At 46.1% G+C, this 16,884-nt stretch overlaps 1 protein-coding gene across 1 annotated transcript in view; it reads right to left on the bottom strand.

The window, feature by feature from the left end:
• Positions 1 to 16,294, bottom strand: part of myh14 (myosin, heavy chain 14, non-muscle) — a 39,067-nt gene extending 22,773 nt beyond the window's left edge. The window contains exons 1-8 of the mRNA XM_008292255.1: positions 16,226 to 16,294; positions 10,676 to 10,856; positions 7,178 to 7,384; positions 5,348 to 5,504; positions 3,918 to 3,945; positions 3,158 to 3,272; positions 1,533 to 1,580; positions 1,270 to 1,281 (exon numbers count right to left, since the gene is read on the bottom strand). Coding sequence (XP_008290477.1) covers positions 1,270 to 1,281; positions 1,533 to 1,580; positions 3,158 to 3,272; positions 3,918 to 3,945; positions 5,348 to 5,504; positions 7,178 to 7,384; positions 10,676 to 10,843 — 735 coding nt within the window. The 5' untranslated portion in view covers positions 10,844 to 10,856; positions 16,226 to 16,294. The remainder of the gene's footprint in view (positions 1 to 1,269; positions 1,282 to 1,532; positions 1,581 to 3,157; positions 3,273 to 3,917; positions 3,946 to 5,347; positions 5,505 to 7,177; positions 7,385 to 10,675; positions 10,857 to 16,225) is intronic.
• Positions 16,295 to 16,884: the final 590 nt, after the last annotated feature.

The raw sequence follows: 16,884 nt of genomic DNA, 5'->3' as shown, positions 1-16,884 counted from the left end.
GGAACATCTTTCTACATCTGATGGTGGAACATCTTTCTACATGATGGAGGAACATCTTTCTCCAAAGCGGTGCAGATGTTATTTTTCAGTGAAACATGAGCCACAGTGAGGAACCATGTGAGGGACTAAACGCCGGTCCAGAGGGTTAAATGGAAGCTAACAGCGCTTGGTTGAGAATCACAGTCGTCTTGGCGACGCTGGAAGCTGCGTGTGGACTGATTCCAACCAGCTGCGATGCATCGCTGCGTCGTCACGGTACCGATGCAGCAGCAGCTGATTACAGGTGATGCTGTAAAACCGTCACCGCTAAGAGGCAGACACACACAGAGCAGGAGGCTGACGGGACTCAACACAAAGCAAACGATGTGCGCGGCGGCGGCGGCTGCACACATCGACCGAGCTGCTGCGACGCGCCCACACCTGCACACACCTGCACACACCTGTTCCTACAACCAGCCGAGGCTGCTACGCGTCGCCGGGACTCTGTAATCAGCCTCGACATCCAACAAGAAACCGTGCCAAAGAAAAGCAGAAGATAACGTACGAGGTGCACAACAAAGGAGGAGATACGATTCTGTCTGTGCAGCCAGAGAATCGTATCAGGCCGAGGAGAGCCACGGCTGTGGACAGAAATCAAAACACTTCCACTAAATGTGAGGCTGTTTGGACGACGACATCTCAGGAAGTACTGAAGATAACAAGAGTTCTGTTGTTCTCATCATGTCACTGATTCAGGATCTGTCATATCAGATCAATAAACTCTGATCATAGCTGAGTTTAAATATGACAGTTCATCTCTGAGCTCATGAACAAAACAATGAATCAGAACCAGAGACGTGTTCTGACCCACACGTAGCTGCAGGTCACAGCAACACTGAACTAAACCTACAAGATAGTTTAATGGGAAATATTTGGGCACAAAAAAGAAAAAAAGTGTTGAAGTTCACAACTGATGAAGCAGATGTGACGAGCTGTAGCTCAGAAACAGAACCAGTGGGAGAAGATCTGGTCCAAGCTGAGCAGCGTTCTGGAGTTTCTGCATCATTTCAGGCTTTTATTTACGATACGATGAGAATTTATTGATCCCACGGCGGAACAGTAATTATTAGTTTAGACTGTCCAGTGGTATGATCTATAATCATGACACCATGAGTAGAAATGCTGCCATCACTGCACACATGAGTCAGTATCTCCTGAGGTGTCACCGTCCAGACCTGCTCTACGTCTCCCCACCAGCCAACCCAAAGCTTGTAACGCAGTCATACTCACATATTGTAAACTCTGGAGGGTTGTGGACAGAAATGAGGAGATTAGGTGGTGATGGATGAGATAAACACACAAACAAAAAGAAGGACAAATGAGACAACAATCACAACAACAAACAAAATAAATAATACAACAACAACAACAACAACAACAAACAAAATAAACAAATCAGATCTCCAGTTACAGGGTCTGACTGTTAATGAGGAGCAGCAGTTAGTCATCAGAGCAGGAAACAGAAGAGACGGGAGGCAGCAGCGTCCACTCACCCGGCTGGCCAGAGAGCTGCCTCTGGTCAGGGACCGAGAGCCGTCCGCCTGGCACCAAGGCAGCAGGAGGAGAGCAAGGAAGCAGAGGAAGGAGGGAAGGAGGGAAGGAAGGAAGGAAGGAAGGTCAGAAACGATGCTGAGATCATGTCGGAAGAAAAAGAGGAACAACTGACAGAAGCTTCAGCCTCCACTGCAGGAAGTAAACATGAGGAAAATGTGTTTTTATTACTGGAAATACTTTCATGTTTTGAAGGCAGTAGACGGTGAATAAGGTGTGAATAGATGCAGAATGCAGGTAATAAAAACATGTGACTCAGAGTCCTGCCACCTCGTCGTGTGACACTTTGATGGATGCGCTAAAGCTTCGTCACATGTTTGAAATCTTTTTTAATTTAACCTGCATTTAGCAGGAAAACGGCTAAAGAACCGTCTCACTGACATCAGCAGCATTAATTATCAGGTTACAGATATATAACAGTTTACATAAGGATTAAATAAGAACTAAGAGTCCAGCTAATGATGATTATCTCAGCGAGCCAGCGTGAGTCACAGATAACATATATACACATCTGTCAGCGGGTATTGAACAGCAGCTTGTCAGATCAGTTAAAAAAACAAAGATAAGATGTTTTCTTTAGTAATTTAACCGCACAGTAATCAGCAGCGACAGGTCAGCTGTTCGTTAGCGTTAGCTTGTTCTTCTGGTGTTTTAACGTGTACATTTGAATTCACTCAGCTGAGACCTGTAGCTCCTGTTTTCTGTGAAACCTCCGTTTAAAGCAGTTTGGTGGCTTTAAGAGACAATAAACAGGCTTCAGCTCCTCGTCACCACGTCTGACGTTTACATTTTGGGCCTGTCGGGCAAAAGCTAGAATTTAAAAATGTCCAATCAGCAGAGACGTTTAGGAGACAGTAGCAGAGAAACCAAGCTAGCTAGCGCTACAGCAAACTAATACAAAAAATATTACTAGCTTAGCATAAAGTCAGCTAGTTTGTTAGCTAGTGCTACAGCAAGGTAATACAAAAAACATTATTAGCTTAGCATAAAGTCAGCTAGTTTGTTAGCTAGTGCTACAGCAAGGTAATACAAAAAACATTATTAGCTTAGCATAAAGTCAGCTAGTTTGTTAGCTAGTGCTACAGCAAGGTAATACAAAAAATATTATTAGCTTAGCATAAAGTCAGCTAGTTTGTTAGCTAGTGCTACAACAAGCTAATATAGCCAAAACATTATTCGAGTAGCATTAAGCCAGTTAGTGTGTTAGCTAGTGCTTCAGCGAGCTAATAGAGCAAACCATTATTGGCTAAACTTAAGTCATCTAATTAGGCTTTTAGACAGATATTAATATGTTTTGGGGGTTTGTTTTAATGCTAGTTTATTGCTATGCTACCATATTAGATGTTAGCAAACATAATTAATCAGAAATCTAACATTAGCAAAGCTATGATTTTGAAGTGATTGATGTCTGTGGGGGGTTCCCCAAGCGGTCCTGCTCTGACACCGTCTGGGTTTACAGAGGAAGTTTTTGTTTGTTATAATTTTAGTAGTAGTTGTTTAATACTATTTAAAGGTTATTAAATGAAAACTAACTAATTGTCAGCAGGCTTTTATTTTTGTAACGCACCTGTACAGGTTCCTTGTTCCTGCCCAGGGTTCCGCTCTTATGGGACGAAGCAACATGAGCCAAATACTGGATGACCTTCTTGGTGTTCTCCGTTTTTCCGGCTCCGGACTCGCCTCTGCAGATCACAGCAACACAAAGCGACCGAGTGACCAACACACCGGCTACACAACACACATGTGGTGCCAGTTATGGACGATGAGTTCAAAGAGCACACAGGAGCCAAACGCAGCGCTGCAATAAAGGCCGAGCTCCCGCGGTGCGTTCAAGGCCTCGGGTCTAAACAGAAAGCAGGTGTGGAGGACGCGGCGCTGTTGCTTTTGGAGGAGAACGAAGGAGAGAGGAGTAAAAATAGAAGCTGAGGAAGACCTAAAAGGAGCAGACGCCACAAAAACACCGATTTAAGACCAAACTGAGGCGTCTGACAATGACAGGAAGTGGAGCAGGAAGACGAGGTGGCAGGTGGACGAATCACAACACAGGATTTAAAGCTCAGTTCTGACACGTTTAAAAACATCCACCAGAAGCAGTGAGTGAAGACGAGGATGTCAGGCTGGTGGCTGAACGCTGCACCTCCTGACTTCATGAAGATGTTTAGAAACCTGACCAGAGTGACCACACACATTTCACACGCAGCATCATACGGAAAAAATCATCGAAAGCTCATTTTATTTACTGTTGGACACGATAACGACCTCTTCCCCTAATTTGTTTGTTCCACATTTTGCTTCCTTAAAAACACAAATGTGTCGTTTGTACTTACGTGCAGAGAATCGACTGATCTTCTCGATCTGTGGAAGAGAAAAACAAACCAGGAGGTCAGAACCAGACAGAACCAAAAAACTAAACAAAAGCAACTAAACATGGTTCATTTCTGTTTTTAGGAGGCGTCTGTTTTGTTTTTTAATTAAACCAAACTCTTTATTTTAGTAAATTACCTTTTTTTTTATATATTTTTTTTTTATTTTTAAGAACATTTCTATGATTTTTTGCATATTTCTGTTATTTCTCATGTAATAAACTGTAGAATGAGATCATGTGCTTCCCGGCTGTAGAAGTTTTTAAATGTTCACTTCAGAATAAAAGCGGCTGTACGTTGTCTAAACGTTCTTTGACAGCTTTTCAACGTGTTTTTCTGGCATCCTGCTCCAGATTCTCACAGTCTCGTCTTTTAACACTTTGTTTTTTATGTTGGTGCAAAAACAATGAAATTAATAAAAAGCATTATGCAATTAAAAATGAATGAATAAATAAAAGTAATATTATACTTCTGTTAGATTATCGTCTGCTTTAAAACCAAACGTGGGGAAAAAGGTGCTCGACTGGGATTCAATTTGTTGTTTTCAATAAATATAATAAATACATTTTAGACTTTTGTCAAGCTGCATTTTTATTGGTTTGTTTTTGTTTTAAACGGAGAAAACTGAACGTCTCCGTCGTGCTGTTTGTAAATTCCTTCTTCAACGTTTCCAGACGGACACAGAGGAGCAGCTTCAGGACTGAATGATAAACTTTATGTTGTACCGACACCTCCACGTCCTGATGTTCTGACTCTTCTCGTGTGTGAGAGCCAATCAGAACGTCTTCTCTGATCATGACCAGTGAACAATAATCTGAGCGTCTCGCTGACGTCCGATTGGCTGAGCCGAGGCTGCAGGAGGCTCCGCCCACACCTCCGCCGTCTGAATGCAGATTTTATGAGTCGGCTAATGTTTAAATCTGTGCTGCGGCTCTGAGTCACTCGACTGGTCCTTCGAGCTGCCAAACCACAGAAAGGCTGCGACTCAAAGCCTCCACATTGTTTGCTGGTGTTTGGCTTTCAGATTCCCACGTCGGGGAGAATCCGTACTGGTCCTACTGGTTCCGTCTAACACACCTTCCCCGAGACAGAGCCTCGCCTGTGCTCTCAGGTAGACTCCCCGAGGCTCAGACGTTGCTCAACCCGGCCTTAACAGCTTCTGAACCTTTAAACCGTCGCTGGGAACTCTGGCAGCGGCACTAAAAACCTCCGTCACGCATTGTTGCCGTAACCTGCAGCTCACGTTTGTCACGAGGGGCGTCGCCCGGTAGCCTCCAGAAACGCCGTCTGTTTGCTTTAATGCGCTTTGATAAGCGAACCGCACCTCTCACCGGAGAGCAAAGAGCGCAGGTGGGCCGACGGGGGCGGGGTCACGGGTCAGAGGGCACAGGTACCTTGGAGCATGCTGCGGTACGCCGCCTCCGATATGGCGTAGATGTGAGGAGGCATCTCGTGGCGCTTCTTGCCTCGGTACATCTCCACGATGGACTCGGTGTAGATGGGCAGGTTCTTGTAGGGGTTCACCACCACACAGAACAAACCCGAATACGTCTGGAGACACACAAGCACAAAGAGATTCACACCTCAGAGCTCCACTTTGTCACGTCACACATGAACTCCAGCTGCTTCTGAAGCTGCTTCCTCACTCACTGGTTCTGAGCATCTAGAAGAAACATGAACAGAAGCTGCCTTCAGGCCTTCAGCACGAACCAGGAGGTCAAGAAGGTCACAGGTTGTTGTTTGGTTCAAAACCAAACGCAGAAAAAACGCTTCAGCTGTCAGCATGAAAATAAAAAAGCTCCTAACGTTCATACAAACGATGTGTTTACTGGATGTTTCTGTTATTCTTTAATTAACCTACAGGCTTGTTTTTATCATTGACTTCACAATAAACACATTAAAAACAAACATTTATTGCATTTAGAGTTCACAGACTAAAAGTTCTTTAATGTACTGAATTTAAAAAACATTTTCTTCAAACACTAGAACCTATAAAATATCAATCAGTATTTTTATATCTGTGTTTTCTACTCTTCTCTACACACAGATTAACTCAGGAATCAGTTTTATGCATCTGCATTGTTAAAAAATAAATAAAAAAGAGAAATATTCTTGCAGCTGGGATAAAAACTGACTTTAAACTCCGTCTGATCACAAACGTTACTGAATATCAGCCTTAAATCATTAAATGTCATTAAAATCACTTAAAAACTGGACAAAATGACCCAGATTCTGTAAAAAACTAAAAAATCTGCATTTCTTGTCACAACTGAACAGCCGACTCGACTGACTGGGACGTGAGCGACGGTCAGGTGACAGAAATCAGGGATTATTCAGCTGAACTGCAGGAAGCACATTTAAAATACAAAAAGTGGAAATATGTTGTGAACGTTGATTCTTTTAAATCGTTTCAATTTTTGTAAAATAAGTAATCAAAGAAATTAATATTTTTTCTTTTTATTGATTTCTTTATTTTGTTGTAAAATAAATAATCAATTTTTTTTCCCTTTTTATGAGTTTTAAAAATAATGTAAATTTTTTTGTAAAATAAATAAAGAAATTAATATTTTTTTCTTTTTTTATTATTTGTATTTTGTAAAATAAATAATAAAATATTTTTTCTTTTTAATGATTTCTATAATTTTTAGATTTTTTAAAGAAAAATCAAAAAATTATATTTTTTCTTTTTTATGATTTTTTTTTTTTTTTAAATGTAAAATTAATAATTTTCCTTCCTGTGATTTCTGTCGTTTCTCATTCTGTAGAGAGCATCAGTCCCCCTGATTCCATGTTTTATTCTCTGTATTGAGACTTTAAACAGTAACTCCTGTGAGTCCTGAGCTGCTGTGACTCATGTGAGTGTGTTTCTGTGGCGACGTCGTCCGGCTGCAGTAAAGTCCTGCCTGACACACACCTTTATCTTATCTGCTGCAGCGCTACGCCTCTCTGAGTTATTCCAACCATCCTCTGAATCACTCCTGCATCACTCAGCCCATCAGCAGGAATCATTTCTGTGACATGACTTTAATCCTGCGGCTGACTGTCTGCATGTTTCCATGACTGCTGTTTGGACTTTCTGCAGCAGGAACCCGACACGCCGCCACACATGAGCAGCTCTGTAAAGCGACTCCGGGCCGCCGGTGTCGGTTTCCCCGGCGGAGCCTCGGCGTCCACCGCGCTGAGTTCATGTGCACGGTGGACTCGTGTGCTGCTGCCGGACTCACGTAGATGAGGCCGGAGTAGTAGCGCTCCCGGAGGTTGTGCAGCACCGAGGCCTCGTTCAGGCAGGTCAGGTCGGCCATGTCCTCCACTTTGCTGAACCTCGGCGGGTTCATCCGCTGGACCTCCTCCCTGGACAGGGTCAGCTTCCGCTGGCTGTCCGTCAGCTCCACCTCCACCTCGTCGCCGCGCTCCTCACGGATGCTGGCCGACTGAAAACCACATGAAACGGAGGTCAGTAAGAGAAACAGCAGAGGAGGCAGCGGGTCCTAAACGTGGTCAGTGTTTCACCTGATGTCTGGAAAACACTGAAACACAACCTGGAAAAACAAACAAACACATCCTCCTGTTATGGTTCTGTTCATTTAGTTTATTCCCTTTTTGCACCGTCTGACAATGAATGACACATTCATGTCCATATTTATACTTCCTGTGTGTTTTATTCTTTATTTATCTCCTTCGTGTTGTTTCAGTGTGGACGGTCCCAACAGGTATGACTGTGTTTGTGACCAATAAAGGCCTCAATAAAAATCTTCTCTAACTTCTGCAAATCGACCAAATCTGACCTTAAACTGCTGATATTTAATCAGAACCACATTATTCTGCGCGTCTCATTTAAAAAGTTGCTTCAGATTCTGGAACAAACTAGAAATGTTCACAAAAATCAGAAGAATTTCAACGTTCAGACGGTCCTTGAACTGCTCATGGATGCTGATGTGATGATTCATGAAGACGACTTTAATTCTGCGTCTGACTGTAAACTGAAGCTTCAGCACTAAAATAGAAAAAAACTGTTTAATGTTCTGGCTCTTGAACACATCATGTGTAAGTCCTGGTTCTGATGTTAAAAATGTAAAATGTTTGTCCAGATGATGTGTTCAAGGACCATCGAGAAGTTGGAAATCTGACGAGTCTCTCTGCGTTGACAAACGATCACATGTTGGTCCAGATGTTTTCCTCGGTGGGTTTCAGGGTTCAGACGGTTAAACCCGGTTCTTGGACAGTAAACCAGCCGACCTACATTTAAAATAAAACACCTTTACTTGTTCTGTTTTCTGGTTTCCATCCTCTGACTGAGCACGCTGAGCAGAATTCTGTTTACAGGGTTTGAAAAGTACGTTATCTTTAAAAATAATGATAATAAATGACACAGTTCTTCAGCATAAACAGACCGAACTGGTAGAGGTTGCTTTCTGACGGTCCTTGAACGCATCATCCAGGACGTTTGGTTCCATCTAAACAAATTCACTTTATTCTACACGCTTTGTTTAAAAAACGCTAAAAAAGAAAAAACAGAGAAGTGGTGGAGGTGAGACAAACGGGGACAAGAACTCTGGTTTCTGGTCTAGTTCTAGTCCAGTAGGACATCCAGGATTCGTTACAGCTTTGTGAAGTAAATCTCATTCATTCTTTCTTCTCTCTGGGTTCCTGCTGACAGGAGGCGTCTCTGAGCTCCTCCTCCATGTGGTTCTGGTTCCTCAGAGCTGCAGGACTTTATGTTGGACCTCAGTGAAGATAAACGAGACAGAAGCTTTGGGTTTGACGGGGACGTTTGTGTGACTGGTTTCCATGACTTCTAATCCCAGTAAATGATTAGCTGGAGAGCTCAGGTGTGTCAGACAGGTGAGGCCCAGCCGCAGGGCGTGTGCGTCTCTCTGTTTATTATGTTTTATGACGTTTTGGTCCCGATTAAGGAGCTTTATTCTCGACACCTCGTGATGCTCTTTGACACATCCGGACCCGGTGAGAGTCACACGTCCGGCGCCGTGCGGTCCATCGGTTCCGGTGCGTCTGAGGCTCGGTACAGAGAGCACACTGTGGGACGTCTCTGCTGGACTGGTTTCATAAAGAGTCTATGAATAGAACAATACACTCCTTCAGCCTCCTCAAGTTAAAGAGGCAGCGGCTTCATCGTGATCCGAGTCTGCAGAACAGACCGTCTGAGCCTGAGCTGACTAACGGGCTGAACACGCCGCATGGACTCGTGCACACAGAAGCATGTTGTTCACGTCGGGCAGCACAGAGAATGAGGAGAACGTCCTGACTTCCTGTCCGACGAGCACAAAAGAGGTCGACTGTCTGCAGGCCGCTCAGCGTCTCTGCTCCCATGTCCACAGCGGTTCTGCTTTATTATCAATGTGGGTCGGCCGGTTCGCTGCGGAGATCAGAGGCTTGTTTGTTTTCATGTAATAAAGTCACCACAACGACTCGTTAATCAGCCAGAACGCTGCGAACACGGGAAGAATCGGTCCAACGTTCAGACAGTCGATGGCTGTTATTAACCAAACCTGATCTGATCAATCACCAGACGACACATTCACATGTCGGCCAGAACCAGAGTGTTTGTAACCGGGTCTCACTTTAACGAAACCAGGACGGACTCAACTGTGACCAGCAGTCAGGTCACAACAAATCACCTCATGTTCCTTCACCGAGGTTCATGTTTCTCTGCAGCTCTGTGGAACCAGAACATGAAGAAGGAGGAGCAAGAACTCAGAGACGCCTTCTGTCAGAATGATGGAGACCAGAGACAAGAAGTCCAATTTCTTTGATTATTAGTTTTACAAAACGTTAAACAGCTGGAAGCATCATGTCCATCACACGTTGTCTCCTCACCATGAAGACATTGAACTCTTCAGTTGAACAGTTTTGTCTCCTTTCTGTTGTTTTGCATCTTAGTTTTCTCATTTTGCGCTTCAATTTTCTTGTCTTGAGTCATTCGATGTCTCAATTTTTGCAGTTTTGTCTCTTTGTGGTTGTTTTCCTTCCACACACTGAACTACCTCCATGTCTCCAGATGTTTCCTGTCTGCTCATCAGCTGTAGACAGATGTTCCACCATCAGTAGACAGATGTTCCACCATCAGCTGAACGTATCTCCACCAACTGGCTCCTCTGTTCTCTGGTTCTGATCCAGTAGGTTGGATTTTCTCTCAGCCTCTCAGAGGAAACACTGGCTGCAGTTCAACCTGAACACTCCTTGAATTTCTGTCCCGTAGCGGTCGGTCTGAGCCGAGTCAGTCGTGGAGGTCCAGTTGAGTCGAGGAGCTCAGAATCTTTTTAATGCAAACCGCTGATTTTTGTCATATTTTTGAATGAGACACGTAGAATAAAGTGATTTTGGTTTTAGTTCATTTTTGACAGAACTAGAAGTCACACGTGTTGTTTCAGGTGCAGACGTGTTGTTTTTGTCTAATTTTGAATGAGACACGTGGAATGAAGTGCTTTTGATGAACTATCAGGATTTTAAGCTTCATTTTGGTTAATTTCACAGATGAGTAGTTCAAGGACCAACAGAAAGTTGGAAATGTGACAACTCTCTAATCTTGGCAGTCCTTTAAAGACGACGTGCCTTTAGATCTGCTGCAGGGTTTTGTGGTTTACAGATGAAACACTCATGAAAACAAGTCGTACAAATAAACTGCATGAGACGTGTTTGTTCTCTTTACGTTCTGTAAATGTTTGTGGTGAACCAGAAGCCTATCAAAGCAAACAGAAGCTCACCTCGAAGCCGTGCTTCTCCGACGGCACCCACACCAGCCTCTTGGCGGCCCAGTCGGCCTGGCTGGCGGCAGAGAACACCGCGGAGCCGGAGGTGGGCGACCCCGGCCCCGCCCCCGACGACAGGAAGCGGGTGACATCGTTGGCGCCGCCCCCCGATGGCCTGGACATGGTACTGCTGGCACTGCGGAGGAGAGACAAACTGGGTTAAAACTGATGTGATTCTGTGTCAGCGCCACGTTTACAGGACGAACACGTGAGCAGCACGAAGGCCAGCGGTGGCCTAGTTCACAGACAAACGCAGGAGAAGGCAGGAGCGAAGCGAAGACGAGGATCATCACCATCGACTGGCTGAGCTGACATGACAGCGAAGGGGGAGGACGAGATAACGAGAGTCTGAAGGTTTGTTCTACCTCCAACCATCAGAGGTCTTCTGCTCAGCTTAAAACTCGACCATCACACAATACGGACATGTAATGTGAGAGTTTAGCTTCTTTTGTTAAATGTTTTCTGAGATAAAATCTGCCGGTCGACCCACGTTCAGCAGCTTTATTCTCCCATTAACTATGACAAATAATAAAAAGTTCCATCTTTGAGTTCATCAATAAAAAGTGAACTCGTGATGGAGCTGCAGGTCACAGTAATGCAAACATTAGAACACTTTAAAATGAAAAATACAAATATGAGGTTTTTGTTCATGTGCTCAAAGATGAGACTGTTTATTATTATTTCATATGTTTGTTAATAACTTCATCATCTCAGACAGTATTTGACGTGTGAAGCTGAACCTGCACACACATCTTTATAAACGTCCATATTTTAAGCAGTAAAGCTTCCCGGCTGAGCAGAAACCGTCCTGAGACCGGGATGATGTGACCCGGTTGAAGCTTCCTGCTCCTTCAGACTCAGCAGAGATTGAAGCCCAGAGAGACTCGCTGCAGCCAGAGTGCTGATTCGCCTGAAGGCTGGACGTGCTGTCAGAGACGAGGCGCTAAGAGTGGCTGCAGCTCTGAAACAAAGGCGACGCCAAGTCACTCTGACATCCAGGAGTCACGAGCAGCCGAGCGAGGAAAGTTCAGGAAGAAGAGCAGAACTTGTGACTGGAGCTGCAACGAATGAAAGAAGAACCTCAGAGTGGGTCAACGTGTCGACTGCTTCCTGCATCCATCCATCAGCTGTTTGGTCTCTACAGGGTCAGAAACTGGTGAAACCGCTTCACAAAGATCCAAGATGGCGTCCGTAGAGGCCCAAACAGAAACGTTTCCTCATGACGGGGCAGTTTTCTAAAAGCTGTGACCTTTCGGTAATACTACAGCTGCAACTAACCGTTATCAATCATTATCTCCACTAATCGATCAGTCTCTAACATCTCAGTTCAGTTTCCCATCGAATGATCGATTATCAGAATGCTTCGTGTAATATTTGACAACTAATCGATTCATATTTGAAGCTCTAATTTTGAAAATCAGGGATATATGAAGATCTTTTAGCATCAAACTGTGTTTTTCCTGAATCCTGGTGAACGTTTGTGCACCAACGTGTTCCTTTTCTGCATCAATTTAAGGCAGAAATGTCTTTATTGAAAAGGAACATGCAAAACTTTAGGAATATGACTGAAAACATGTGGATTTAATTGGATTTTACAGGAGCTTCAGTGACTGTTTCAGCTTGAAATCAATATTTTTAAAGCAAAAAAAGCCCCAGAGCTGAAAAACGAGCCGGACCTGCTCTGGTTTGAGGCATTTTTAGGTCTGTTTTAAAACATTTTTTTGGTCTTTGAGCAACAAACGAGGAGTTTCCTGCATTTTTGTTCCTTTTCTGCATCAATTTTGGGGGAGATGTCGGAAAACACTAAATTTACCAACCAGGTGAGGAAAATATGTGGATCTAAGGGCAGTTTTTACAACAGATCCAGCGGCTGTAAGAGATGTAAGCGGCTGAATGATGAGTCGGTTGGTCAGAACTGATTCTGATGATCGGTGAAGCAACGTGTCGACGCAAAACGTGAGTAACAGGATGAAACCAGCCTGAAGGCAGCGCTGGTCTGCAGCCTTTTAGCTCTCAGGTATGTCATCAGCAGGTATGTCATCAGCAGGTATGTCATCAGGCCTGATTCCTGCATGTCACTCGGAGCTTTCCACGCTCGCCGTGTCGGTCTGTTACCTGCTGCTGCGACTCGGCTCAGGGTGTGGAGGCGACATGCTGACAAAAGAGCCGCCGACACCCAGACAGTCATTACGGAAAGTATGTGATCCTCAGTTGCACCAAACAGCTGAGCATCTCCTAATAAAGTCTGTAAACACACGGTCGTACTGTACATTAGTCCACGGGCGCATCTTCAGGGTGCAGCTTCAGACAAACATCAGCTCAACAGAAATCAGCCAATCCTTTGTGCACCAGAGTGAACATTAACCTCAGCAGGACACGCCCGCCGCTGCAGGCCCGCCGTGAGCTCACAGGTCTCCATCGATTACACCACTAATCAGAGCATTTCCAGCTAAAAAAATCAGTTAATTTAAGTTCATTTCAGTTTGACAAAGTGTGAAACTGAAGACGCAAAACTGGAGTTCAACTAAAAACGGCTGAATGTGGACTTAAACAAAGCATTCAAAGGCCCATTTAGACACGTAAAGGGCTCGTTGGTGCAGAAGACATGCTACAGATTAGCCGATTAGTTCTCTTGTTTGTTATTTTTTAAATCAGTTTCCAGTCTAACGTGACAGTTTTGCCCTTTAATACGTTAACTTTTGCTTCTGTTTGGTGCTGAGCTGCTGCATACGGTCACATGCAGTCGGTCAGACTAGAAGAAAACAGACATTTTTCTTTTTTGGAGGAAGATTCAAATGTTCTGCTCCAACTCAGAGCGCCGTGGTGTTTCTGTGGGGACACCATCACTACATCCTGGGCTGAGCTCCGCCCAGGACTGTCCTGAGCTCCGCCCAGGACTGTCCTGAGCTCCGCCCAGGACTGTCCTGATTGGTCCACGCCTGAGCTGCGTCTTCCTTCCTACAGCAGAATGAGGTGCAGCTGACGGTTAAACACAGCGCTGTGCAGAATGGTCCGACTGCAGAGAACATATCACATGTTCTCCAAGGTTCTCTGACATCGTGGGTGTAAACTGGACACAGGCTCAGCTTCTGCTTATTGGACTCGACGCTACAATGTACAGATGTTCCCTAATCACCTCGCGTGCAGGCTAAGCTACATGCTAAGCTACATGCTAACTGTGGTTCGCTCAGACAGGTGTGACACAAAAAATGAGTTGGAAAATTATAGAAGAAAGTGTTCTAGTGTCAGACTTTGCTTGAGCAGAGCACAGTTGATACTTTTCACTGTTCAGTTTAATTTTGCAGCCGCTGGACTGAATGTCGACTCGGTTTCTCTCTGACACTGTTGGACCGCCTTCTCTCCACCAGACTCCTCCTCCTCATTTGGTTTTTTTTTTTTTTTAAATGATCAGCCGCAGATGTTTTATCATTTGAACACTGTTTCACTGATCAGAGTCTGAACCAGGAACAGAATTGAACGCTGCAGCTGCAACACGAGTCGTCCTATTGATCAACCTGCAGCTGCACTAATGCGACCGCTTGACTTATTAATTTGCACCATCAATAAAGGCATGTAAACTCATCCATCCATCATCTCTACACCTTCATCCTCACCAGGGTCATGGGGGGCGGAGCATATCCCAGCTGACTCAGGGTGAAGGCAGGTTCACCTGGACAGGTAACCAGTCTATCACAGGGCTACACTTAGAGACAGACAACCAAGCACACTCACATTCACACCTACGGACAATTTACAATCACCAATTAACCTCAGCATGTTTCTGGACTGTGGGAGGAAGCCGCCTGCAGCTCCTATGTGCATCTAGATTTTTTACATTTTAACTCGCCCAATATCAAACAATGGTTGCATGTGCATCTTTTTTTTTTTTTTTCCATATGTTTTGTGAAAAATTGTAAATCGCACACTGGAAAGAACTGGTTGCATCTTTTTTTTAATTATTGCAAGCATTTTTTAAAAGAAATTCTACCTCAACTCAGTCAGAAAGAGTTTGTAAATGCAACAATTCACTTTTTACATTTTTAAGCCACACATTGTCGCACCTGCAACCATTTTTCAACCTTTTTTCTGAACCGGCTGGATGTTTCTGACGTTTAAAATGTGATCTGCTCACAGGAACCAGCCCATGGAGAGGAACTCACACGGTCCTCCATCAAGTCTTTGGTCTCACATCTGTCTGGGTGGACTGCAGCTATCTGGCTAGCATGTAGCTTAGCCTGCACATGAGGCGTTTAGGGAGCGTCAGTAAATTGTAGCGTCCATCAATTATGTTCAGTGACTGAGCCTGTGTCCAGTTTGCAGCAGTGATATCAGAGAGAAGAATCAAAATGAAGCTGTTTTCAGGTTTGAAGTTGGTCTGGAGGCCTGAGCAGTCAGACCATCTCCACGGCGTAGAGGGTCTGCTGCAGCATCAGGCCCCCAAACCAGGAGCCAACATCTATCATATATGTACAGATTCAACAACATGGGATCTAGTTTTAGCTTTGAACAGTCAGTGTCGGCCCCACAAACCCAGAATGAGTCAGAGTCCGATAAAAATATACATCAATACCTGCCCAAATGTCAGAATCAGTTCTCCTGCCAGGTGGGTTTCACATGAGAGCAGCTGAACACAATCATTTGGTGCATTACAGTGAATGCAGGACAGTCCACAGAACAAAGCCGTGAACCCGGTCAGCACCACGAAGCAAGCTGGACCACTGGAGCCAGATGTGCAGCTCTGAGGTGTGAAGCAGGTGAAGATGGAACCTGAAAGCATCACGAGCTGATTTATTCCCTCAGAACCGAACAATGTCCTGCATCAGCTCCATCACATCAGCTGCTGTGTGTCTGCAGAGTCCTACACACACACACACACACACACACACACACACACACACACACACACACACACACACTGTCGCAGTACAGCCTGGACGGAACCACAGAACCGGTCCTGCAGCAGCTGCCAGACCTGCCGGTGTCCTCCATAGCAACACGGAGCAGACAATACCGGCTGAGGTCACCCACTGCGGGGGTCGCTGGTCCGACCCGGTGGTAGCGGGTCCGGTGGAGGCTGCGGGTCCGGTACCGCCTCTGGTGCGGCTCCGGGATGACCGTGAGCGTGTCGGTGTCACGATGGAGCCGCAGCACCGAGCCGCAGTGACCCCAGAACCACCACCGGAGAACCACACCTTGAACGCACCACACGAACACCCATCAGGCCTTTAAATGCCTCACCACCAGAACCCTGACAGCACCGCCACCGCCAGAACCTCCCGGGCCCGGAGCTGCCGGGTAAATGCAGGATCACGGAGCCGCCCGTTCACACCGGAGCTCGTTTCTCCGAAGCGGCTCCTCGTACAAAGCTCAGCCCGACATGAAGCGTCCAGAGCCGCCGCTGCTGCCGGAGACGGCGGCGGCAGCTTAGCGAGCCCCGCGGACACACGAGCCGTCCGGTCCGAGCGGCTGTTTACCGGCTGGATTAGAGGTAAGTAACCGTCTCACCTTGCGGCGGCTCGGGGCTGTGTTAAGGCTGCGGGCTGCGGAGCTCCGGGCTCAGGCTGCTGCTCGGCTCGGGTCCTGCCTGGTAGGTGTGGAGCCTCCCGCATATGCGGCTTTTATCATCGCAGCGCCGCCGTGGAGCCGCACACTGTCGGAGCCGGAGAGCACTGAGGGCACGGCGGCGGCTTCAGCCCCGGAGACGCTGCTTCCTGCCGGGGGACCAACCAGGCGCCGCCGGTCGAGTGTCACAGCGGCACTGGTCCAATCACAATCCAAAACCGAGCTGAAGACCCGCCCCTCCGACACCCCGGCGGCTGTCCGCCCTGAAACGGGCAGCGAACCTCTGCGGAGACGAATCACATCAGCGGCAGCTCGGACAGCTCCGCTATGAGCCAATAGAAAGCTGCAGGAGGCGGGGCTTGCCGTGATTGACGTGGAAAACAGCCAATCAGGGCGCTGCAGCAGGTGCCGTGCGGCGCTGTCGCGCTACAGCAGGAGATTTGCGCGCTCTTTGTTTACCGCTGAGCGGCGGCGGCTCCGCAGACACCGAGCGAACACCGGGTCCGTTTGATTCGACCTCCGGACTCTACCGGACTGACTCGCACCAGCCCAGAACCGCCTCCTGAACCGAGACCAGAGGCAGCGGCAGCCCGGTCCGCTGG

Source organism: Stegastes partitus, unplaced genomic scaffold (assembly GCF_000690725.1).
Source record: "Stegastes partitus isolate 25-593 unplaced genomic scaffold, Stegastes_partitus-1.0.2 Scaffold797, whole genome shotgun sequence".
Classification (NCBI taxonomy): domain Eukaryota; kingdom Metazoa; phylum Chordata; class Actinopteri; family Pomacentridae; genus Stegastes; species Stegastes partitus.
The sequence above is the reverse complement of the archived record's forward strand: the minus strand, read 5'-3'. Positions and strand labels throughout refer to the sequence as shown.